Raw genomic sequence first — 23,204 nt, 5'->3', positions numbered from 1 at the left:
CCAATTCTCTCGAGAAAAAGTGTCGCATTTGAGATACGAACGAGGATGAAGAACAACAGATAAAGAGACGACGACGACGCGAAAGATGAAGACGAAAGAAAGCAAAAACGACGACGCGAGTCCTCCTCCTCTTCTCACCTGCGCGTCGTTCACGTACGATTTTGGACGGAGCAACGCGTTGCTCGTCAAGACGACCGGGGGGAATGCATCGTCACATTCGTTCCCGAGAGAGTACTTATTCAACTGTCCGGAATCGTTCTCTCGAGTGACCATGGAAACGTACTCGCGACCGAGGAAAGGCTTATCCGCGATTTTCGCACTTGGTGACGATATGAACGAAAGTTTAGCCGGCGTGTGCTCTTTAATTTTACGCTTAAGTGCGGATGGACACGAGAAATGCGCGGTGGTTGGGAAACGAGGCGTGGAAACTGTCGTGGAGAGGTGAGAGCGCGTCGCGCGAGATTTTCATTCGTTCGTTCGTTCTCGCGGTTTTATCGCGTCTCTTTCTCTCTCTTTCTTTTCTCTAGTACTGACGCGAGTTTTATCTCTCTCTTTTTCTTCTTCGAAGTCTCTCCGCGGTGGTGAAATGGAAGCATCCGAAAGTGACCGGCGTTTCCTTGGCGGGCGAAGAGCGAGACGCGGGAGAGGATGAGAATTTGTGTTACCAAGACAGCGACGTGATTGTGTGGCCGTTGATGGATGTTGTTGAAGACGATGCAGAGGGTGTGGAGGTGTGCGCGCTGTGCCGGTTTCGAGAGAGGCGCGAGATGCGGATAAGGAAACGGAAACGAGGAGGCGTCGCGGATGGGAGCAGCGGCGGTAGTAGTAGTAGTAGCGGTAGTAGCGAAGAGGAGGAGGAGGAGGAAGAAGAAACAGAAGAAGGAATGATAGAGCAACGACGAGAACAGAACCGAAAAGAAACGAGAGAATGTAGCAGTAAACCGCCACCGCCGCCGCCGCCGCCGAAACGGATGCTCGGGTACGTTTTGGAAGTCTTGGAGAAGGAAGACGAAGACGAGTTTTTGAACGAGAGAGAAGGTGGCGAAAATACTCACGAACCGGTTCGAATTCTCATCTTGAACTGCACCGAAGAAGACGTGAAGAAATCGAAACACGCGCTGTGTAAGTGCCTATTGAGCAACAATAGCATGCGTAAGCATAATATCAGCGGACTGTTTTTTCTTTCATCCTCTTCTTCTTTGGTACGCGACGGGAAGGAAAACAACGTCAAGGAGGGGGGCTTTGAAATCGATCGCAAAAATGTATTCACGATTGGCGGCGGCGGCGATGAAAGTCACAACGAGGTTGGATTCAGATCTTCAATGAGACATTTAGCGCGTTTGCACTGCGCCGCTCCATCCGTATTCCCACTACCGGAGAGCTTGATGACGACATCGAAATGTCTGCCTCGCGAAGAAGAAGGAGATGACGACTCCAAGAAGACGACATCTACTACTCTTGGATTATGCGACGAGGTTGCATTCTATTCCAATCGAAACACAGTCGGTGAAAAGAATCGACACGCGATAACACGAGGTGAAGAGATGCTAAACGAGCGAACGGGTGATCCAAAATTGCCTAAACTTGCCTTGCGCGACGTGTTCGAAAACTTGGAACGGTTCGATACGTTCAAAGAAAACGCGAGGAAAGCGAAACGCCAAATTTTTGGCAGCGGTGGCGATGTGTACGAAGAAGAAGAGGATGAAGAAGAAGAAAATTTATTACCGGCGTCGTTTGGTAAGTATCCCGCGCACCCGAAGAAAGGCCGAGCGGCTCCTCTGAGCGCGTTGGGAGGTCCGGAAACGATCTTTTTAGGCACGGGATGCGCTGAACCGTCCAAGTATCGAGCGGCATCCGCGATTCTTTTGCGCGATGAAGAAGAAGGAGGAGCATCGAAATCGTCGATTTTACTCGATTGTGGCGAAGGGTGTTTAGGCGCCATGCGACGGTATTTAGGTCGCGAGGAATGTCTAAACGCGCTGAAGACATTGAAAATGATCTGGATTAGCCACCACCATCCGGACCACTGTCTTGGTATTCTCGCTATTCTCGACGCTCGATACGAGGCTTTGCGACAACAGGCATCGTCGTCGACGACGAGTTCTACTCTCACTACGCCACCACCTCCTTTACTTATCGTTGGCCCTACGCCAATTCAAAAGTGGTTCGAAACCATCGAGGTTCCGAGTTTCAAATACACGTTTGTGAAATCGAGCGCTTTGCAAGCGCGCGGCGGCATCGGCGGCCCGTTCCACATCTCCATCATGAACAAGCCCGGTTTGACGCACCCTCCTCCGCCACCTCCACCTCTTTCAAATGGTAGCTCCTCATCATTGCAACCAAAGCATCCGGACGTCGCCGCATACGTCGCGCAAACCATCAACTGTGAACAAATCGTCTCCGTCCCGGTCACGCACTGTCCGGAAGCCTTCGCGATTATCCTCCGCGGATTATTCACCACCAAACGCTCCGTCGCGTACAGCGGCGACTGCACGCCATCTAAAGATTTTGCCAAAGCTGCATACGCGGTTGACATATTAATCCACGAAGCGACGTTCGGAAATAGCTTATGGTCGCACGCGAAGAAGAAGAAACATTGCACGACCGAGGAAGCGTTGCGAGTAGGTCGAGAATCAAACGCAAAGACGGTGTGTTTGACCCATTTCTCGCAACGGTACCCGAAAGACATTTTTGCACCTTCTTCTTCATCTCCTTCTTCTCCTCCTCAATATCAACAAAATCAACACGTATTCGCGTGCGCCTTCGACGGCATGCGCGTCAAATGGGAAGACTGGGACCTTTTGAAATCTCACCGGGAGAGGATTTCGGAGGTTTTATCGCTCGCGACGCCAGAAAATGTAGAACGAGAGGAAGAAGAAGAGGAAGATTTGCAACGAAAAATGGAGATAGAGTAGAGAGAAAGAGAGAGAAAGAGAGAGAAAGTAGCGTGTTGTTATTTTCGCACGTTTCAAACGGAGACGATCGAATTTGATCGTCGTCGTCATCCAAACGTATTTACTTGTCCTTTCCACTTCACAAAAATGCACTCGCGGAACCGATATCATCCCAAAGTCCTTCCCGAAGAAGACGTCTTGGAAGATGCGCTAAACACCACGCTCATCTCTCCGAGGTCTAAACAGTCGCAACAGCAGCAAAGCCCTTCTTCGAAAGCTTTATCGGTGCAGATGTTGTTCGTGTTCCTCTTGGCGTTCGTGACTTTTACGTATTCTGAATTGGATTTCTTTTCTTCAACTTCAACTTCATCATCACCCCTAGGAGAAACCAGTCGTCTAGAGAATGACGATGAATACGTCGAGAAGAAGAGAGAAGGAGTAGAAGTAGAAGTAGAAGTGGGCGCTTCGTTTGATGAAAAAGAAGCGTCGTCGTCGTTCAAAAATGTCCTCGTCTCCTGCCCGACGAACGACGACGTGAATAAAGTGAATCCAGTGGATTTCGAGACAGATTTGGACTACGTGTTGGAAAATTTCAAAAGAACGGAAACAACATCCGATCCGTTCGAGGAAATCGTTTACGTTTGTAACGTGTTCCCTCCGGAATTATACGAGAAAATGCTGTCTGATTTTCCTCTGATTGCTTCGATGGAACCGACGGAGAAAGGAAGATGTTCGGAAGCGGGAGATTGGAAGCTCGCAAAGTGCAAGAGTTATTCGGCGGCGGGGTCGAATCAATTCAAGGATTTGCGATGGAAGTTGAGCGGGTACGATGTGATCGATCCAAAGAATAGAGTGGAGAAGTCTGGGTTTAGGGATTTCGAGAGCGCGAAGGAAACGTGGAGAAGAGTGGAACAGATTTTGTTCAGCGAACGATTTCAGAATCTCGTGTACGATAAGTTGAAGTTGCCGGAGGGATGGCGAGATAAAATGATTACTGGTAACGTGCCGACAGATTTTAGGTTGCAAACGGACAAGATGGGCGAGAACGGGTACGCGATTGGAGTACACCCAGATACGCCGAAGAAGTTGGCGACGATGCAATTTTATTTCCCGGGGCTTCACGGAGGAGACGAAAAGAAGCAAGAAAGTAAGTACGGCACGTGCGTACACACGGCGAAGCAATTCGAAGAGAGAGACAGGAAGAACAACAACGCCGCACCTTGCGAAAAGAAGTTTGGTTTTCGACACAACAGCATGTATGCTTTTAAAGTGCACGAAACGAGTTATCACAGCGTCGAAAAGGCTTTAGAAGATGCCGGAGAAAGGAACACTTTGTTGGTGAATTGGTATCGTGACGTTCCACAAAAGTTAGCGACGAAACAAAAACGAAGAACAAAAGGCCGTGGCCTCATGTAGAAATAGTATTTTAAGGCTCTCTATTCTTTCTTTTCTAACTGACAAACTACTTCTAGGAAATCCGCGTGCCACGGAAAGTGATCAAACGCGGCGAGCCTTTTCACTCGATGCGTTTCGCTCAATTTCTTCTCCCCTAAATCTCTCGCTAAACTTCTCGCGTCGCAAGATATGTACATTATATCTTTAAACTCTCTCGCTAAATCTAAGGTTATTTCATCCAATCCAGCTCTTGGAGGATCCACGAGGAAAAAATCTTTTTCCGTGAACGGGTACTCTTCGCCTTCGATGTTCTCTTCGCCTCGTTTCTTCTTTCGCAGGCGGGAGAGGAATCGTCTGGCGACAATCTCCGCCGGTGCGTTTATAATCGTTCCGTTTTCTATTGAATTCATCTCTAAATTTACTTCTGCCGCTCGGCACAAGTTCTCGTCTCGTTCTACGCCTATGACTTTACCTCTCGGAAAATATTTTGCGAGATAACACCCGTGGTTCATGTTCCCGCAATAGAGTTCCACGAACGACCTCGCCGTTTGCGCTGCAATTTCATCCGTTTCCATCGCTCGACACAGCCAATTCGCAGTCATTTCCGCGATGTCGCCGTTTGGGTTAGAGAACGATCCCTCCGGTTGTTTATATCGTAAAACTCTGCCCGTGCCACTCTCGTTGTCTTTAATCTCCATCTCTTCGACGACGAAATCCTCGGTACTATCATTCGACACTCTCCTATCGCCTTTCGTCCTCCCGACAATCGCTTTCACCCCAATCTCTTTCGCTAACAGACCACTCACCTTTGCAAAATCTTCTCGAAACGGCTCTCCTCTCCACAACGTTACCACGCACTCCGTGCTCTTCCTGTTTTCGTGAAATGTCACCGCCGAGAGCCGACCTTCTCTCAAGGACTGGAATCGGTCGTCCTCGTTCAACGCTTCGCGCAGTTTATTCATAATCGCTTGCAACGACTCCGAGGCGATGTCGAATTTTGTTTCTATTCTCGTAATTTCAGACCGCTCAAAGATGCAATAATCGAACTTTCCTTTCTCTTCTTCCTCTGATAATAGTTGTTGCTCTCGATGTTGTTGTTGTTCGCAGATGCCGAACCGTACTCGTTGCCGAAAATGTTTCAGCTTTGGACTCGCAAACACTTCGAATTCGATTCTGCTTTTCGTCTTCTTCTTCTTCTCATCCTCGTCACCACCATCATAAAACGGCCTCAATAAACCCTCGATCGCGTTCGCTTTCGCCTTTAAAACTTCCTCGTACGACTCCGCGGATAACTGTTTCTCCTCGTCGTCCGTTAAGCGCGCTTTCGTGAACAACTCTCTGCTCACAAAAGGTAAATTTGGGTTTCGCACGTATCGCTTTTTCGCCTGCGACATATTGCGTTTCCCGGGATGATTGGGAGACATGAGTGCGCTCAAAACGCGACTCCTCGCTTTTCTGCTTCTTCTTTTTCCTCTCGACGTTTCGGTAAAAGCAGTTTGACTCGCAGCGACAAAAGTTTTTTGTAAAGTCGTCGTTCGATATGTTATTCTAAGAAGGATTGTTGTTGTTGTTGCCGCTCCTCTCATTAGGGCATTTCTCTCTCAAAGAATAAAATGGAGGACGACGAACACTTTTTTGCAAAAAGAGAACACAACGAAGAGGAAAACCACGTTTTTTAGTTTCGCGGGAGAAGGAGGAAGTTTTAAAGGCGCGAGGATTGTCATTTTTCTTGAATCTTTTTTTTTGCCACGTGGCAAAGAAAGAGAGATCCGAGAAAGAGGAGGCAACCCCCCTTCAGAAAAAAAGTCGTCAGATATCAAACGCAATGCTTCGAGGACGACGAAAAGCGCTGCTCGCGCTGCGCCAACAGTTTTCTTCGTGCTCTGCGACGACAACGACGACGACCAAGAAAGCAACCACTAAAGCAAAATCGAAAAATAGTAAAGAGCAACCGTGTTCTGCGCTCGCGATAATCGCAGACGCCGGCCACGGATTAGGTGATTTTCAATTTGGTCGTTTCTTTCCCAAGAGAATGTGATTGACAAGAAAAAAAAGCGCTTTAACTCCATCTCTCTCTCTCTCCTTCGGATACCTTTTATTAACGCATTCCATCTCTCTCTCTCTCCCATTCTCTCTCTGTTTGTCACTCTCTGTGTAAACGACGACTTTAAACGACGAAATTTTTTACTATAGGACCGTTTATCACGGACGCGTTTCTAAACTACGCGGACATGTACTTTTTCGTGGCAGCTGCGACGACGTCTGAATCGGCAAAGATCGAGATGCAAGACCAATTCGCCTCGTACTTTCTCGGCGAGCGACTCTCGATTGAACGCTTGGATTTAAAATCGCACGTGGCGGTGGGGGAGTGGAAAGATAAAATTTTATTCACGCACGGACGAACGCCGGATATCGTCGTGGCGAACGTGGGGAAGTTACCGCAAACGGTCGCGGAGAGCATGCACGAAACGTCGTGCGCGCCGAGAATGTGGGCGGAAAAGCCGCAACATTGGGCTCGATCGTGCGATGATATGAAAGGTGTCTTGAACGTCCAAAGCGCGTTCGCCGGGACGATGGTTTGCGGCGACGAGAAGGTTTTAGGGAAAGGGTGGATGTCGCTCAGGTCGCCGGAGGAGTGTTCGTGTCACGTGAGACCGAGGAAGATTGTGAACGTGACGCAGGTGATTCATCCGCCGTGCGTGCACGCCGTCGCGCCATATCGAGTGTCCCTGGCGAGCATACAAGCCGCGACGAAAATGTTGGCGAGAGATTTTAAAGGTGAAAAGGCGGAGGAAGAGGTGATTTGCGCGTCCATCGATCCCGGCTGTTTACCAGGTATGACGTGTGGGATGCCGCCGCAGAACCAGTATCAGCCCGTGCAAAAGGATAAACTTCGAGACGAACAATTTGAAAAACACGGCATCACGGAGAGAGAAAAGTACACGCAGTGGGCAAAAGCGTTCGTTCCTTTCGTTTTGAACTTGGAAAAGCCGCAAAACGGAAAAGCGTTGCACTTGCCAGGTTTTCCAGGCGTCCCGGCTTTAAAATATTGACGGGAGGAGGGAAGAGGAAGAGAAGAGAGGAGAGAGGAGAAGAAACACACACATACACACACACACACACGGCATGGAAACATCGCTTCACCATTCATCATCAAACAGCACACGTCATTTGCGCAAAGCAAAAAAGAAGAGTTTGATGATGAACGCTCGCGCTCGCACATTTTTTGTTTAGAACTATAATATCCGCTGCTAACAACATCTACATTGTTATATATACGTGTAAACTACTATATTTACTGCTTCACGATTCGTTTCAAGCCAGGGTACCAATACACGGCCTCTTCCCAGTGTTTCGCGCCTATATCTAACAAAACCGCGTTGACCGTTCCAAAATCCATGCGCTCTAACGCGCCGGCTAAATCGTTCAACTTTACGCCCAACTCCTGAGTGACCGCGCCGTTCTCCTCCGCGATATCTTTCCCCATCAAATAAAATAAACCTCCAATCTTTCTACTCACGACTTCCAACTCTTTCTTCTTCGCGAAGGACACGCTATTGCTATCGCTATTATTACCACCAAACAACCCTTCGTACCTCTTCCTAAAAGTCTCGCAACATTTCGCGTACTCTGGCTTCACTCGCGAAAAATCGCACGTCTCCACGGAACACGTCGCCGGTGGCGTCGGCCACGCCGGCGCCGGGCCAACCCACGCGCCCCCAGAGCAGTACCGTTCGCGCCCGCGAACGGTTGTGGTAGTCGTTCCTGGCATTTGCTGCTGCTGGTACGGTTGATTATTCAACGCCGTCGTCAAAGAAGGATGTTGTTGTTGCTGTTGTTGTTGTTGTTGTTGTGGCACCATGAACGGCTGCTGCTGCGAGTTCGGATTGAAAAACTGCGCCGCCGGTAATTGCTGTTGCTGCGCAGACGCAATGCCATGAACGGATGCCGGCGGTACCGGAGACGGTGGCATGAAATGTTGTTGGTGTTGGTGTTGGTGTTGGTGTTGGTGTTGGTGTTGGTGTTGGTGTTGGTGTTGGTGTTGAACCGGCGCATACGACGACGACGACGGCTGCTGCTGCTGCTGCTGAAATCCAGAACCAAACGACGACGCGTGCGACGAGGACGCCGCCGCCGCAGGAAAACTTTGATGCAAAGAAGAATATCCAGCAGCAGTACTATTCCTCGTCAGAGCAGCAGCAGGTATAGGTGTCGTTCCGATCTGATGATGAGAAAAACTCTGACGATGATTCTTTTCGTCGTTGGTGTTGTCAGGAGGAGGTGGACGAGAAGGAGGCGCTTTCAAATCGGATAAAGGCGCTGAATCTCTGAATCCCATTCTCGTCGCGTGGTGTTCGTATTGATGATTGCGAGCGCTGACGACGATGAGACAAAGAAGCGTGTTTTGTGAGAGATAAAAAGTGGAGAAAAAAAGAAATATTCTCGTCAAAATCGAAGAAAGAGGACTGTGCTACAACAACGTTTGCATCGAGATGTTTTCTAATAATCGGCACCTATTCGATAGACCATGTCCAATCTACCGTGCTGCAACCGCAATTCGTTGCTGCTTTTCCATCGCAAAGCTATGCTCTTGTTTTTTATTCGCTTTTGTTCTTGTTCTTGTTCTTGTTGTTGTTTAGCAGTGTTCGTCGTATCCAAGTCGTCGAGCGGGACGCAAGGCATGCGTTGGGACGTGCCGAGAGGAACGACGCCGCGCGCAAAGGCGTGACGCCAGCTCGGGTTGACGTTCCAGACGTACACGAAACAGCGTTCGTGGAGGTAGGCGGCTACCTGGTGGCCCTCCTCGTCGAACGCGACGGCACCGAGTGTGGAGCAGATGACGTTCGAGGAACTCGCGCTCGATTTTTGTTGCGAGTGTCTTCTCAAGTTGTTTGTTGATTTCGCCGGACTTTGTCGCTGTAAATCTCCGATGCCTAATCCGAAGGTTTCTTTAGCCAACGCTTCGACGACGCCAGAGACGCCGCTCGCCGCGCTGCTCGCGAATTTTTCCGCCGCGTTGTCCACGGTGTCGTCCTCCAACGTGCGCCATTTTTGTCCAACAGATAAATCGTAGACGGCGAGGAGCGATCCGCCTTTAACGGCGCCGTGAAGACCTACGGCCAAGCGTTTCGTCGGTTCGTGGAATGCAACATTTCGACAACGCTTAGCGAGCATTAACGCTAACGAGACAACCGAGCGTTTACACGTCTTGCGTAAACTCGAAGGCGTAGTTGGCGCCTGTGCGGGCGTCGGCGAGAGTTGCACGGCTAACGAAATTTCCGCCATTTGCATGCCCCCTCCGCTGTTGGAGAGCGTGCCGCTGATGTTACTGCTCACGCATAACGACAGCATTTCTGCGATAGAAACGACGTGTGGCTCAAACGTCCATCTTTTCGCGGAAGATTGTAAAACGGCTTCAGTTAAAGCATCGATGGATGTCACGTGTAAAGGCGAATCGGCTGGAATTTCGCGGAAGCGTTTCATCACGTGCGCTACGTAAAACGCCGGCGAGGCGGACGCCAAAGCCGTCAAGACTTCAAAGGAAGACGATTTAAAAGCATCTTCGAGACAGCGATTCGGATCTCGGACGCACGAAAACCAATCTTTGTTGTTGAACCCGTTTACGCTGGCGTAATTGTCCTCGTTGCAGTCGTCTTCGTCGTCGTCACCGTAAATACCGCTTCGTAAAATGCACGAGGCCAACGAGTGTGCGAGCGTGGAATCGTTGTCGCCCGCGTGAGCGACAAACTTCAAGAGATGCGCAATAGCCGCGCCTTTCCAGGCGTCTGCGATTCGAGCATCACTCGTGCTTTCGTCCGAAGAGAGTAAACCAACCGCGCATACGAAGAGACCAAACACGCCTTTGTGTATTTTCGCACTCGAAGACGAAAGGATAGCTTCGTCCTCTTTCCGTATGAAGAACGCGCGCCAAAACGATGCAACCTCTTCCTCCTCCTCTGATTTGCCATTTTTCGCAGCAGCTCTGTCGAACAAGTCGCCTCTCTCTTCTTCGTCTCGCTCGTCCTCGTCGGCTTCGGGCGGCGCCGGTAAACGTAGCGCTTCGGAGATACCAGATTTGTGGAGAACCGCTTTCGCGATGCTTCTCGACGCTGCTCGAATGCACGGCGTTTCGTTCGACCAAAGAGATACGCATCGGAAGAATAGTCGTCTCGCTTGCATCTCGGTGAGTTCTTGGATCCCTATAGATTCAATCGCAGAATTCCTCTTGGATGAGAAAGAAGAAGACGCAGCCTCAACCGCCACTCGAGCAATCGTAGCTTCCATGAAATCATCGTAACTTGTTTCGTCGTCGCATTTATCGTCATCGAGAAGTACCACCGTCGTTGCGTCGTTGTTACGTCCAACGCGAACTTTCGAAAAAATCACGTTTCGTTTTTGCCGCCCGTTAGTTACTCGAAAAGCGACCGATAACGCAGACGTGGCAGCATCTGAAGATTGCTGCGACAAACTATTCGCCACTATTTTCCCAAGATTCGCGAGACTCATAAGAAACGGCGCGTTGGACGAAGCTAGCGGCACGACGTCTTCGCGAAACCAGCTGTTCAAGTTTGGCGATTCTATTTTTGATAAAGACGCGCTTTCACGCACTCTCCAAAATTTCCCTCCGCCGGCGAACCTCATCTCCGGTGGTCCCGACGGTCTCGATTGTTTCCACATTTCCACGCTCGACGAAGAACTGTACAATTCTCTCTCTAAAACTTCATCTCCGAGCGTATCCCAAATCTTTACACTTCCTGAAACGTATAAAATTCGAAGCAAATGCATCTTCTCGTCGAGGATAATTTCGCAAACGCCTCGCGTCAGTTTCGAGGGGCACAAATCATCGTCCGGTTCGAATCGCGAGAATATTTTACACTCCGCGATTCGAAACGGAATACCCCTGTTGTTCTTACTATCATCGTCGTCTTCGGTGTGATATGCTAATCCTGCCTCTTCGGCGGCGACTCCTAAAATGCCAACGTCGCCATTTTCTGATATCGTCATGAACTGAACTATTTTTTCTTCTTGTTCTCTACCTTTATTACTCTCGAGCGGTAAGATTGCAACTATTGGTGCGATGTGATGCCGAGACTGCGCGACGAGTTCAAGACTTCGCTGACCTTTTCTCTTCTCGACCTTCCAAAGCTTCATTGTCCCGTCATCACCGCCACTCGCAAAAAGAAGCAACTCGTCGGCGATCGCATCGCTATTCTTCACAAAGGGAATTTTCACCTGAGCGAGACACCGAACCGCACCTTTGTGACGATGGTTGCTTGAACTAGAGCACGCCTCTTTCTCATCATCATCATCATCATCATCATCATCATCATCATCATCATCCATCGAGTGTACTTCGACGATACCGTTTGCGAGTCCAAACGCTATTAAACTAAATCCTACGTCGTGTTTACTACCGCTGCTACTACTAGTACTACTACTCCTACTGACGTTGATAGTATCTCCACTCTTGGGATTAGATTGCGCCGTCATCGTCGTATTCTTCTTCTTCATCATCATCCATCTCTCTCTGAATAAATATGTTTGCGAGGAAACCACTGCATTGTCGCCACTTCTCAGGGCACCATATTCAGACGCATTCGTACTCGTCGACGGCGGCATGTTCTGAAATCGCCTTCTTTTTCCTCCGCCTAAACCGGCGTATTCGGCAAATCTCGTCTGCGCGGCGTTGTTTTGGTTCGTATCTGCATCTCCACCGTCCGTCTCGTCAGTCGTCTCTGCCATTGCTGTTGACGATGGCGCTGCTACCGCTGCTGTGATAACTTTCTCTTTTTCGAGTTGTTTCTTAGCGAGTTGTTGGTGTTGCTTTTCAATTTCCTCTTTCACGTTGATCAATTTGACATCGCCGTCGTCAAACGTCGCTAAAATCTCGTCGCATCGCACGCCTTCTGGCGCACCAAGTTTTAAATTCACCACCAGCGCATCGTCGTCACTGTTTTTATCATCACCGCTACTGCCACTGTGGATACAAACCTTCGAGATCCTTTTCATCGTCTTTGCGTCGTACGCCGTCACCCCCGCGTCCAACGTCGCCACCACGACAACTTCCAACCCCCCCTTCATCTCCAACAAAACGCAATCTAATATTCGCGTCGTCGATTGCGAATCATCCACGTGTCTCTTCTCCTCGCATTGCATAGTTCTCCCGTTCCAAACGCACACGCTGCCGTCTCTCGATATCGACGTCACGCGAAAGGAAGCGCTACGAAACATCGATACGATTTCCGCGCCGTCGTGCCCGCGCATGACGTGCGTCGGTTGAAACTTAAGTTCGTCGCCGCTTTGTACTACAGTCTCCTTGTGCGAGGAGAAAAATGTTGTTCTTGTTACCGACGACGACGTAAACGACGCACTTTGCCACCGGACGATCGTCCCGTCTTCGCTCCCGGTCCACATCGTTTTCTTCTTCTTTTTCTTCTTTCCATCATCATCATCTTCAACGCCGTCCTCCTCCTCTTCAAACGCATCACCATCATCATCATCGACGACACAAAACGCAGAAAACATATCTCCACTTTCATCCGTCCCTCTTTCTTCTTCTTTTTCTTCTTCATCTGTTCTTCTTCTTCTCAACAATAATCTCGCCGCTCGCACGACCGACAAGTCCGCTTCGAATTTCATTTTATTACTTTTCAATTGGTCTTACTTCTTCTTCCCAACGACGACGCGGTGGTGGTGTGTTTGAGCACAGAAAGTCAGGTCTACTCACGCGTCATTACGAGTAGTAGTAGTAGTAGTAGTAGTAGCAGTATTTTAATAATACTGATATCGTCGTTATCGAGAGAGAGAGTTTATGATGTGTGCTATAAAAATGGGGCACGAAAGTGTTTTAGTGTAAGACGTTTTTAAAGAGTTCGTTGGAATGTGTCGAGTACTACAAATTCAATATTTCTTCGCAACGATTCTTTTCAAGAGGTGCAAAATGCACACGGCGATTTGCGAAACCGAGATCAAGGTGAAACCGGTGAAGAAACCGATGTGACCGAATATCACGCCGACGAAGACGAAAAAATTGAAAACAGGTAACTCTTCGATAACTTCCAAACTCAAGGCGTTGTAATACACGTGAACGTTCGCGTACTCGTTCAAATCCGGCGATGGCTTCATGGTAGCATCGATGGAGGCGTTCGGGTGCACTTCTGTTGTCGACACGATTGGTATAAAGTCGTCCGATTCGCACTGCTCGTCACATTGGCAGATTGGGGACGCCATCTCCGTGTTATAACACTCGTGATATTTCGAATCGCCGTGCAGATTTTCCTCGAGCGTTTTCGTTGTATCGTACGGACATTTTTTGTGGATATCTTCTTCGCACGCGGTGATACAAACGGCTTTGGAATATAGTGGATCTTTCCTGCACTCTTTCTCGTGATACGGCTTCCCGAGTCGCTTCGTCTCTCGTTCGCTCATCGATATGAACGATACTTGACCGACGGCGCTCAAAACGGAATTGAATGTAGGCATGGCTTCGTGTTTGGTCCCGTGCAGCTCGATGTACAATCCGTGGTACCTCTTATTGATATCGCTCGCGTCGTACAACGCCGTCGCGTCGGTATACGGATCACTCGGGTTGATCGAGTTAAACCGCAGAAGCGGATCCAAAAAGACGTTCAAACCGTACTGATTTCCGTATAAACCGAACAAGCAATCCGTCTCGTGCGTGTCTCCGTTCTCATCTTCGGCGCAAAACTTGTCGTTCACTTTATCCTTATAGTTGAACTCCAAACAAATACCGTATCTCTCTCCTAAATTTTCCACCGTCTAATATTTATCTATTTCGTCTTCTCCGCACTCCAAGCCGAAGAACTCGCACCTTCTCACCATCGACTTCATGAACGTTTCGTTCGCGCCGTTTGAATACTTCTCCATACCGCCCTCACTCACAATTTTTTCCATCTTATCTTTGCTCAATTCAGCGTGGTTCGGGCAAAACATAATCGCCGGCCATCTCGCGTTCGCTCGTTCTCGAAACTGTATATTCGTCGCGAACGGGAAGGACCGATACTCGAGCACGGTTTCGTTAATCAGCCACAGCATGGTTCCAAAGCTGGCAAAAAGTACAGTTCCAATGATAAACCTCGTCCAAAGAGGCATGGACGTATCGAACCAGACGTATTCGAGTCCATCCGCGGAGAGTCCAGAGACGTGCGTTTCGAGCACGTCTTTCAACGACCTGATGTTTTTCACTTCTGTTTGCTCCTCTTTTTCTTCGACCTCTTTTTTCAACGCGTCTTCTTCCTCGATGTCATCATCGCTTTGTGAGATATCGACGCCTAACTTTTTCTCCAATCGCGCTAAACGCGTCGCCAGAGATCTCTTCGTTAACGCAGGCATACTGTGTGTTATAAATAAATGAACCTTTGTTGTTGTTGTTGTTGTTGTTGTTCGTAGGAAAACTCTTCCCCCCGTGGGCAGCTCTGCTCTCTTTTTCAAAAAAAAAAAAAAAAAAAACTCTCGTCTTTTTTTCAATTGAAACAAAAACAAAACACACAAGCAAACAATTTTACTCCACAACAAAGACACGTTTTATATCACTCACTGCTTGTTTGAGAGAAGAGTATTACACACACACATATATATATACGGTTGTCGCTCGCACCGCGACCTTTTATCTTCGTGATATTCCCTGTTTCTTTATCAACATTTACAACTTTATTTACACTACGCCTTCGCGGATGAAGACGAGCGTACTACTACGTCTGATGGGAAAACTTACAGGTTTCTCCATATTTACACTTTCCTTTGGCGAAAAATACGCACGGAACGTTGGAGGTATCCACGACTTCGCCCGCTCCTTCCGCCGCGGATGAAGCGTGATGGGAGAACTTACAGGCGTTTCCTTTATTACACGTTCCTTTGGCGAAGAAAACGCACGGGACGTTGGAGGTGTCTCTCGCCGCTTCGCCCGAGATCGCGTGTCTGCCTCCGCCGCGGCCGCGGCCGCCGCGGCCGCCGCGGCCACCGCGGCCACCTCGACCGTTGTTGTTTCTGTTGCGGCCGCTGCGAGGATAGAGAACTCTGCTTAAATCTGGGAGATCTTGCGTCACGCTCTCGATGTCCTCGTCTGACAGGTCTTCTGATCCGTACGACTCGTCGTCCGAACTTGTAAACCATTCGTTTTCAAAACGGAAGAGATGAAAGTGTTCATCAAGGTGTATGTCGTCGCATCTCTCACATCCTTCGAAATCTTTTCTCATCACCTCTCTCGCCTCTTCCAGCTCTCCGAACGTTAAACTTTGAGCTATCGATTCGAGCAGCTCAACTTGCTTCCTCACGTCATTCTTGTGTTGCTTCGAATAGTTATTTTCTCTCGAAACTACGTAACTCTCTCCCGTCGAATAGTTTCTCTTATTTTCTCTCGAAACTACGTAAGCTTCCATTTCGAACGCGTACCGAGCGCACTCTGGCTGATAGTTGCGCAACGCAACCTTTATGGTATCCAAATCCATAGGCTCAGATGTGTGCGTGCAGAAACGAAACTTTGCAATTTTATGCAAAAATTGCAAGCAGTCGAGGTATCCTTTCCCAGCGGCATACTCGCAATGATGTGGTTCTGGCCAAGGCAAGGGTATATCCGTACTTCTAGGATCATACCCGTCACTAAAATCTTTTTTTATTTTCTCAAACACCCACTCTAAGAGCGCACAATCGCCCCACGTCAACGCTAACTCGTATATACGCCAGTATGCGTCTTCGCTCATCGGGATTTGCACTTCCTCGTACAAAAACTTGACGCAGAGGAAATGTTCTGTTTGCTTCTTTCGTCGGAGCAGCCAGCAAAGCGGAAAATTTGGGTCTAACGTTTCGTGATATCCCTGCACCCATAATTTCCAGATGAGTCCGGGAAAATCCTCGGGAATTGGAAACGTTTGATGAAACCAAATGTATTTCAATAACTCCACGTTACCCATACTCAAGGCTTTCATAATGTGCTCAATATCCAACGACAACCCCGAACCTCTTTCTTCGCGCAAAAAACGAACAACATTCAAGTGACCAAAGTCGACCGCTGTTGTAATCACGTCTGGTTCGGGTTGCCGGTCTAGAGGCACCTCTAAAGGGCAGCCGTCGTTCACGCAATATTTCACAATTTCCAAATCACCTCTCGCTGCGGCTCCTACCGCGCATCCCTACGTCCAATCGACTCGTCGAATGCTATTCTCTCTCAAATACTTCAAACACTCCAAAGATCCTGAATTGGCGCAAGATACAAGCGCATCGGACGTCACCGGGCTCCCTTGGGACAACAAATACTCTATTACATGCAATTGAGACGCACCTGCCGCGTGATAGATGATAAATTCACCTTCTGTCTCGCGCCAATAACCACCTTTTAACCTTGTTTTTTGAAACCCACCGACGTGCTCGAGCAAAAATCGCACACAATCCAGATGACCTTTATGCGCGGCTTCGTGAAGCTCCCAATCGTAATCGTTTTCATACAATGATTTATCTCGAGCGAATTGTCTCACGACGTATTCCAACATCTGCACGTTTCCTTGCTCAGTTGCGACGCGCGAGATTCGACTGTCCCACGACAAATGCTTCACTTCTCTCGCCCATTTCAACAACGAAATCTCGTTCGTTTTTGCCACGTTGTGAACAAAGTACTCCTCGCTGATTGTCCCGTCTTCCACGAAAATCTCAATCTCTTTCGGCGGGTCCATCACGCAGAAATCCAGAGCGATTTCTAACTGTCCGGTCCCTCGACACTCTTTGATGGTAAACTTATCGGGAATAGTACTCGTATCCTTCGCAAGTCTCAACCACGGAGAGTACGTCTTCCAATCCACTGACTTTAGATTTATTTTTCTCCCGGCCTCTTCTTCTGACCACTTCTTTTGGTCCTTCTTCAACTGATTCTTCTGCGCGTTCGACCGGTACCTTTGCACGGGCACGATTGGCATCTTCAGAGTCTTCAGCATCACTCTCCTCGTCTCCCTCGACACGTGCGTCACGAACTTTCGCTCCGTCGGGTTTAGAAACGAGAGCACGTGCGAGAACACGTCCTCGTCTTGGATCAAATGTTCCCACAGAGGAAAAAAGGAAGACGACGACGTGGGGTCTTCTTCTTCTTCCTCTTCTTCTTTTCCGCTCTGGTGCTCTTTCACAAACTTCATCAGCTTTTTCACCAAACCTTCCTTTTCTTTTCCTTTTTCTTCGCGCGGCGGCGGAGATGTCGAGGACGACGTCATCGAAGCGAGAAGAAGAAGAAGAAGAAGAAGAGAATTACGCCAACGCGTTCGCACGAAGTCGTCCGCGCTCTTTTCGTCGTCTTCGGCGTCATTCTCTGTTTCTTCTTCTCCCCACTTTCGCAAAAAAAGGTAAATCGCGACGACGACGAATCGCCGCTTCGAAGAAAACCCTAAATTTAATTGGCCTCTTAAAAAGTATAAAGTCGTCCCAAAGCCGAAAGAATTGGAAAACAGTCTCCACTTTGTTTTGATACTGCTACTCGTGTATTAAGACAACTTTAATTCCGAATCTAGTGCAGATTGGCGCGCGTTGCCATAAACGACGCGTGCCCTCTCTAGATTACAACTTCGCAAAATGATGTTTCTTATTTATTGTTAGAACAACTCGAGAAGGCTAAGGAAGAGAAGAAGAAAAACGATGAGAGGATTGTTGAACTTAAGAATGAATTAGCTTCGCTTGAAAACTCTAACAACGGACACCAACCTGCCGCTCCCACGCAGCAGGGCCACGGGCCACAAGAGCGTCCGCACAATGACGAGGAACGTGTGGATGCGTCGCTGGAAAATTGCGACGGACGTAACGAAGATGAAGGAAGAGGAGAAGGGTTTATGAACACCGCATACTCGATGAAACAATCTGCCGTCGCTATGCGTAAACACTACAACAACAACAAGTACAATTTCAACAGGAAACGGCTACTCGATAGAATACGCGAAGGCTCGATTCCCCAGCAGAGAACGACAAGAAAATACGACATTTCGAACGCCGAGGTAAACGCGATACGAAAAGAGAGGAATCACCCGCCGCTCGTCGTCGCGTTCGCGCCGTCCGCGTACGCGCCAATTTTAGCCGTCAACGAGGAAACCAAACGCATACAAGAGCAGTACCTCGAGCAACAACAACTCACCGAAAACGTAAAAGAAGACGAACAAAAACTCGGCCAATCGTTCAAAAAACTTATGGTAGAAAAGCGTGGGAAAATGCTTAAAGTTCCGCCGGAGCAACAGTTTGCTTTAAAGACGTTCCACGATTACGTCTGGTACAGAGGTTCCGACGGACAACCAATGTCTTGGGTCATAAACATCACGGGTAAAAAGGCAAAGGAAAAAACCATACAAAACCGTGTCGGCAAAGAGGATAACTGGCAATCGGGACAACTCTACCTCTTTTTCAAGAAGCACCTACCGGCCGAGTGTTTGAAGGACGTTCGTAGGTGTTTGAGAAAAGAGCGCATCGGACCGATACTTAGAAAAGTACGCGATGACGAGGCGGCGAACCCGTCGACGACGCTCTCGACCAACCAGGCGCTCTACGTACTCTACCAAAACTTCCCGGGTCTTTTACCCGAGTTCCAGGCCGATTTGAATTGGCTCAACAATTTCAACGCCGTCACGAAAAAGAAAGCGGACGCGTATATCGCCGACAAAAGAAAATACACAATCGAATACGGGTTCACGGATATTAAGAAAATATTCAAAGATACGTTCGGACGCGAGAGCAAGGAGTTCCTCTACATTTCCGTGTACGAGGAGTGTCCGAGTCGGGACGATTTGGGAAAGCTCGTCATCAACCCGCCAAATATGACGGAGAACGTCGAGAAAACGATGAACTATATCGTCAAAAAGAACGGACTTTGGACGATATATTTGAACGTGTATAAGACGATGGATTTTTTTGGGCGGGTCGTGGTTCGGTTCAGCAACGCGACGTCCAAACTTATTTCAAACTATATCACAAAACATCGAATCAAAAACGGCGAATACCTATTCGGCTCATTCGGCAAGGACGGTAAAATGTCCGCGACGGTCGCCGCGTGGTTGGTCGAGGCTGGGATAAAAGACGGTAAAGTTCAGGGGCAAACCAAAACGCCCGGCGCGATTAATCTTCTGCGCCACGCGTACGTCTCACAGAAAATCAAGGAAGAAGACGTCCTTACGTTATCCGAGACGATGAAACACTCGCCGCTCGCGACTGAGTTGTACGTGCGTAAAATCCAACCCGTACTCGTCGAAAATATGATTAAAATTGACGAGAGGAAACTCGTCTACGAGGAACCTGAAATGATACAAACGCGGTCGAGGGTACTCGAGAAGAGGAAACGCGAGGAAGAGGCAAAGAAGAAAGCAAAGAAGGGACGAGGAGCGGAACACCGGCCATGACGATGACGACAACAACAGAGAAGGTGAGGAGCGAAACATCGGCGATGACGATGACGATGACGACGGCGACGAAGAAGAAGGAGAAGAAGAAGAAGACGAACAGGATTAGAAGATGTTCTCGAGCGAGAAGACGAACACGTAACTCGAATGATAGCAATATCACGGCAAGTTTAGAACGAGAAGACGAACACGTAACTCGAATGATAGCAATATCACGGCAAGTTTGTTATGCACATCTATTTTTACATTTTTACTCTTATCAAATCACCTTCCAAAATGGACGATATCAAGCCCCATATTTTTCTTTTAAAAACGCAAAGTTACGACTGAACATCATTATTATCGACATTCTACGCGCTGCGTGCATTTTTATCGCGTTCACATTCCCGCAACCATCCGAGAACGAAGTGTGGGTGTTTTTCGACGCAAAAGAGAGCTTTCTCCCCTATAAATATTCAATGATCGCGCTTAGTAATATGTGAAGATCCAAGGACGTCATGAATTTCAAAAAAGACGACGCAGATCTATTCCTCTAAGTATTATTCATGTTCTTGAATGCTTTTTACGCGTTATTAAAGGCCACAGAAGCCGCATATCGATGAGATCTGTTTTGGCGTGGTAACAAATGGAGGATTTGTACCCAATTGCAGAAGAAGGACCAAAATGTAGGGGACGGCAGTCAATTAAGTTAAGGAGACGGTTTGAACCACAAGGAGACGGTTTGAACGCCCAGTTGGGGAGGACTTTTCACAAAAAAAAAAAAAAAAAATTTGGACGACCCACCTTATATATCATTTTATAACGCGTCGCGAACAACTTCAAACCAAAAGCACAACGCGCGTAATTCACGACGATGTGCGCCTCCTGAGGTATCGGATGGACGTTTTTAAACATACTATCACTCGTGTACATGTATTGAAATATTCGACCGGGGGTGTTTCTTTTTTGCCCCCAACACCATTTCATTGTGTGCATTTTTATATTTTTCCGAAGACCTCTCTTCTTTTGCTCGATAAAACATACAGGTACTTCAGTCTGCCGGTGCGCATCGTTACGCGCGTTTCTCCCAACGGCCCTGAGTATTTTATGTATCGAAGACATGGCGCGAAAATCAACGGGGTGTTCCGGGACATCGCGAACAACCGCGCCGCGCTCAAACCAAAACACGATCGAAAGATTTCCCCGAGAACAAAGTTCTTCTAAATAGAAGAGCCGGAAAATCATCATTAAGATTGGTGGTGAGAATAAGCCCAGAGAAATGAACCTCAGGTTTCCCTCTCGCTTGGTCCTTCCCGTGATTTTTGCGTTTCTTTCGGTTTCGCATCACGCGACGACGTTGGCTTTGAAAGATAACTTGGGGAAAAGTATCGATTGGTTTTCGGATCGAAAGTGCTTCGGGGGGGACTTGGTGAAGTCGACAAAGTTTGGATATTACGACGATGTGGAATTCGCGGAGAAGATGAAAAACTCCAAGATCAGAACGCTGTGGGAGACCGCCAATGAGCTGGGGGGGAGGACGGTCGACGTCCTGATTAGTCGGTGCGAATTGGATGGTGAGACGGACGATCCAAAGAGGAATCCATTCTTTAGAATGAACGACGCGAAGACTTTTCGATGCGCGTCGAACGTTCGTTTTTACGTGTATGAAAAGTGCGCAAGCAAGTACACGGTACCGAAGAACGCCAAGGATTGCGTGACGGTGGTGGATGATTCAGACAGTCACACGTACAGTGGCATTCCAGGGACTTTATTCACGCACGTGCTGAAAAAATGGGACAATGGACTGGCAGATTTCACAGTCGTGCTTAAAGACGGTAGGAAACACCTTCACGGAGGAGACGCGATTTTGAACTTGGAGATGCACCTGTCGACCATAACTAACTGTACCGGGTTTATGAACGTTGGGGACGTTCCTGCAAAGGTGCAGGGTAAGATTCCGAGAAAAAATAGGGATATCAGGGCGATTGGGACTTACGTATCTAAGCGCATCCCCTCGAAGGTAAACGCGCAAGGATTGGACAACGTGGCGAAGTTCGCGAGGAAGTTCAACCTGCACTATTGCGAGAAATTTGAGAGGTATACGTGCAAAAAGTGCGAGGGTGCTTTGGTCTCTTTGAGACAACAGTCTCTCATTTCGAAGTCGAGAATCAAGAGACTTTCGAAATCGGAATACTATCTTTTGCAATCTCTAACAAGAACGAAAGATAATACCGTGCGAGAGGACGGATTCGGATTCGAAAAGCTGTACTCGATTCTCTTCGCGTGCTATCAGAAACTGACGCCGTCCTTGATTGGTAAGCTTAAAAAAAATCGGTTTCCACACATTGTCTGCGATGACAACGAGTTGAACGAGTGCGTAGATGTAAATAATTCAAAATTTTAGCCTTAGTCGTACTTTCGTAGCTTAGTGTTATATTAGTTTTCTAAATGGATCAGATTGTTGGGTTAAAGAGTTCATCTCACGCAGAACTTCCTCCGCCTCCGAAGATATTTGCGGAGGGGAGGCGTCCATTCCAATGGAATTTGTGTCTGGGTTTGCGATACAAGCAACTTTCCTTCCAAAGTTCTCGAAAAATGTGTTTTTTTTCTTTCGTCTGGTTGTTCTCAGATATTCTTTCAACTCCTTCTTGTTCGCTAATTGCTCTATTGTGATGAATCCCTGAATCGTATCTCTTTCGCTATTTCCTATGCTTTTCACGCCATGCCAACTCGACCAACACGGCGCAAACGCGAAAACCACGTTTGGCACGAAAGGAGCGCTCTCGACTTCCGTAAATCCTTTGAAGTTATTCGCCGCCGACGCGATACCATCTTTCCACGCGTCACTTTCGTTCTTCTTCGAGACGTAGGTCCTCGTTCCCATCGACGTCTTCGATTTCCCGTCCTTCTTTGCCAAGTAATACAGTATCGTCACCGCTTTATCGTTCGTGTCCGTATGCGGTGGTATTGAATACCCGGGGAAATCTCGAGTCAGGTCCAGACGGTGATTGAGTTGGATCGTCTTCAGCACCGTCTCCACTTTCGTTTTGAATCTCGACTCGATCGTCGTTCTGAACTTCCGCACGTACGCGTCGCGAACGTCGTCTGACCCCAGAGTTACCTTCGAGAGCTCGCTCCAAAAAGGCACCTTCGTCTGTGTGCCACCAAGTCTGTCGATAAGAGGTATGAAGTGTCTTTTTCTGTTCTTCTCCATCGGTCTGTACGACCCCAATCGCGTCGGAAGATGCTCGAGAATGCAATCGTACACCTCCTCGGGAAAGACGTTTTCCATGAACACGTGCGCGAACGGCTCGTAGTTTACGCGTGCCGTTTCGATTTTCTCGACCAATCTCTCCCGAACTGCGACGTAGTCGATCTCGTTCTCGCACGTCGCCGCAGCCGCGCGGAGAGCGCCAAACGAGAAGATGACCGAAAGTAAGCGCATTAGTAAAGCTCGCCGGCGATGGTACTGGTACGGCGTCGTCGTCGCACGCGTCATCGCTTCATGTGTATAAATAAAGAAATAAATAAATAATCCAAAGAAGAAGTTATGAGGATAAAA

General features: G+C 48.3%; 12 protein-coding genes across 12 annotated transcripts; 6 read left to right on the top strand and 6 right to left on the bottom strand.

The window, feature by feature from the left end:
* Window positions 1-85: 85 nt before the first annotated feature.
* Bathy15g01000 (predicted protein) lies at window positions 86-2,915 on the top strand (the record flags this gene model as incomplete). The annotated part of the gene is made up of 2 exons (XM_007508831.1): window positions 86-441; window positions 569-2,915. The coding sequence occupies 2 exons, from the start codon at window positions 86-88 to the stop codon at window positions 2,913-2,915; spliced, it is 2,703 nt and encodes a 900-aa protein (XP_007508893.1).
* A 126-nt stretch (window positions 2,916-3,041) lies between these two features.
* On the top strand, window positions 3,042-4,266 carry Bathy15g00990 (unknown protein; the record flags this gene model as incomplete). The annotated part of the gene is made up of 2 exons (XM_007508850.1): window positions 3,042-4,228; window positions 4,263-4,266. 2 exons carry the CDS (start codon window positions 3,042-3,044, stop codon window positions 4,264-4,266), a joined length of 1,191 nt encoding a protein of 396 aa, XP_007508912.1.
* Window positions 4,267-4,330: 64 nt separating this feature from the next.
* On the bottom strand, window positions 4,331-5,683 carry Bathy15g00980 (tRNA (uracil-5-)-methyltransferase; the record flags this gene model as incomplete). Its single annotated transcript, XM_007508869.1, has 1 exon — window positions 4,331-5,683. The coding sequence occupies one exon, from the start codon at window positions 5,681-5,683 to the stop codon at window positions 4,331-4,333; it is 1,353 nt and encodes a 450-aa protein (XP_007508931.1).
* Window positions 5,684-6,520: 837 nt separating this feature from the next.
* Bathy15g00970 (unknown protein) lies at window positions 6,521-7,342 on the top strand (the record flags this gene model as incomplete). Its single annotated transcript, XM_007508703.1, has 1 exon — window positions 6,521-7,342. The coding sequence occupies one exon, from the start codon at window positions 6,521-6,523 to the stop codon at window positions 7,340-7,342; it is 822 nt and encodes a 273-aa protein (XP_007508765.1).
* Window positions 7,343-7,584: 242 nt separating this feature from the next.
* Bathy15g00960 (predicted protein) lies at window positions 7,585-8,628 on the bottom strand (the record flags this gene model as incomplete). The annotated part of the gene is made up of 1 exon (XM_007508862.1): window positions 7,585-8,628. One exon carries the CDS (start codon window positions 8,626-8,628, stop codon window positions 7,585-7,587), a length of 1,044 nt encoding a protein of 347 aa, XP_007508924.1.
* A 161-nt stretch (window positions 8,629-8,789) lies between these two features.
* Bathy15g00950 (predicted protein) lies at window positions 8,790-12,929 on the bottom strand (the record flags this gene model as incomplete). The annotated part of the gene is made up of 1 exon (XM_007508928.1): window positions 8,790-12,929. One exon carries the CDS (start codon window positions 12,927-12,929, stop codon window positions 8,790-8,792), a length of 4,140 nt encoding a protein of 1,379 aa, XP_007508990.1.
* A 261-nt stretch (window positions 12,930-13,190) lies between these two features.
* Window positions 13,191-14,642, bottom strand: Bathy15g00940 (unknown protein; the record flags this gene model as incomplete). The annotated part of the gene is made up of 2 exons (XM_007508689.1): window positions 13,191-14,046; window positions 14,122-14,642. 2 exons carry the CDS (start codon window positions 14,640-14,642, stop codon window positions 13,191-13,193), a joined length of 1,377 nt encoding a protein of 458 aa, XP_007508751.1.
* Window positions 14,643-15,001: 359 nt separating this feature from the next.
* Bathy15g00930 lies at window positions 15,002-17,503 on the bottom strand (the record flags this gene model as incomplete). Its single annotated transcript, XM_007508788.1, has 2 exons — window positions 15,002-16,412; window positions 16,443-17,503. 2 exons carry the CDS (start codon window positions 17,501-17,503, stop codon window positions 15,002-15,004), a joined length of 2,472 nt encoding a protein of 823 aa, XP_007508850.1.
* A 648-nt stretch (window positions 17,504-18,151) lies between these two features.
* Bathy15g00920 (unknown protein) lies at window positions 18,152-19,663 on the top strand (the record flags this gene model as incomplete). Its single annotated transcript, XM_007508931.1, has 1 exon — window positions 18,152-19,663. The coding sequence occupies one exon, from the start codon at window positions 18,152-18,154 to the stop codon at window positions 19,661-19,663; it is 1,512 nt and encodes a 503-aa protein (XP_007508993.1).
* Window positions 19,664-20,539: 876 nt separating this feature from the next.
* Bathy15g00910 (unknown protein) lies at window positions 20,540-20,866 on the top strand (the record flags this gene model as incomplete). Its single annotated transcript, XM_007508866.1, has 1 exon — window positions 20,540-20,866. One exon carries the CDS (start codon window positions 20,540-20,542, stop codon window positions 20,864-20,866), a length of 327 nt encoding a protein of 108 aa, XP_007508928.1.
* A 55-nt stretch (window positions 20,867-20,921) lies between these two features.
* On the top strand, window positions 20,922-22,046 carry Bathy15g00900 (unknown protein; the record flags this gene model as incomplete). The annotated part of the gene is made up of 1 exon (XM_007508868.1): window positions 20,922-22,046. The coding sequence occupies one exon, from the start codon at window positions 20,922-20,924 to the stop codon at window positions 22,044-22,046; it is 1,125 nt and encodes a 374-aa protein (XP_007508930.1).
* Window positions 22,047-22,117: 71 nt separating this feature from the next.
* On the bottom strand, window positions 22,118-23,141 carry Bathy15g00890 (hypothetical protein RPB_2776; the record flags this gene model as incomplete). Its single annotated transcript, XM_007508824.1, has 2 exons — window positions 22,118-22,250; window positions 22,285-23,141. The coding sequence occupies 2 exons, from the start codon at window positions 23,139-23,141 to the stop codon at window positions 22,118-22,120; spliced, it is 990 nt and encodes a 329-aa protein (XP_007508886.1).
* Between the last annotated feature and the right edge of the window lie 63 nt (window positions 23,142-23,204).

Source organism: Bathycoccus prasinos (genome assembly GCF_002220235.1).
Source record: "Bathycoccus prasinos genomic : Chromosome_15".
NCBI lineage: Eukaryota > Viridiplantae > Chlorophyta > Mamiellophyceae > Mamiellales > Bathycoccaceae > Bathycoccus > Bathycoccus prasinos.
This window is presented reverse-complemented; position numbering and strand designations above follow the sequence as displayed.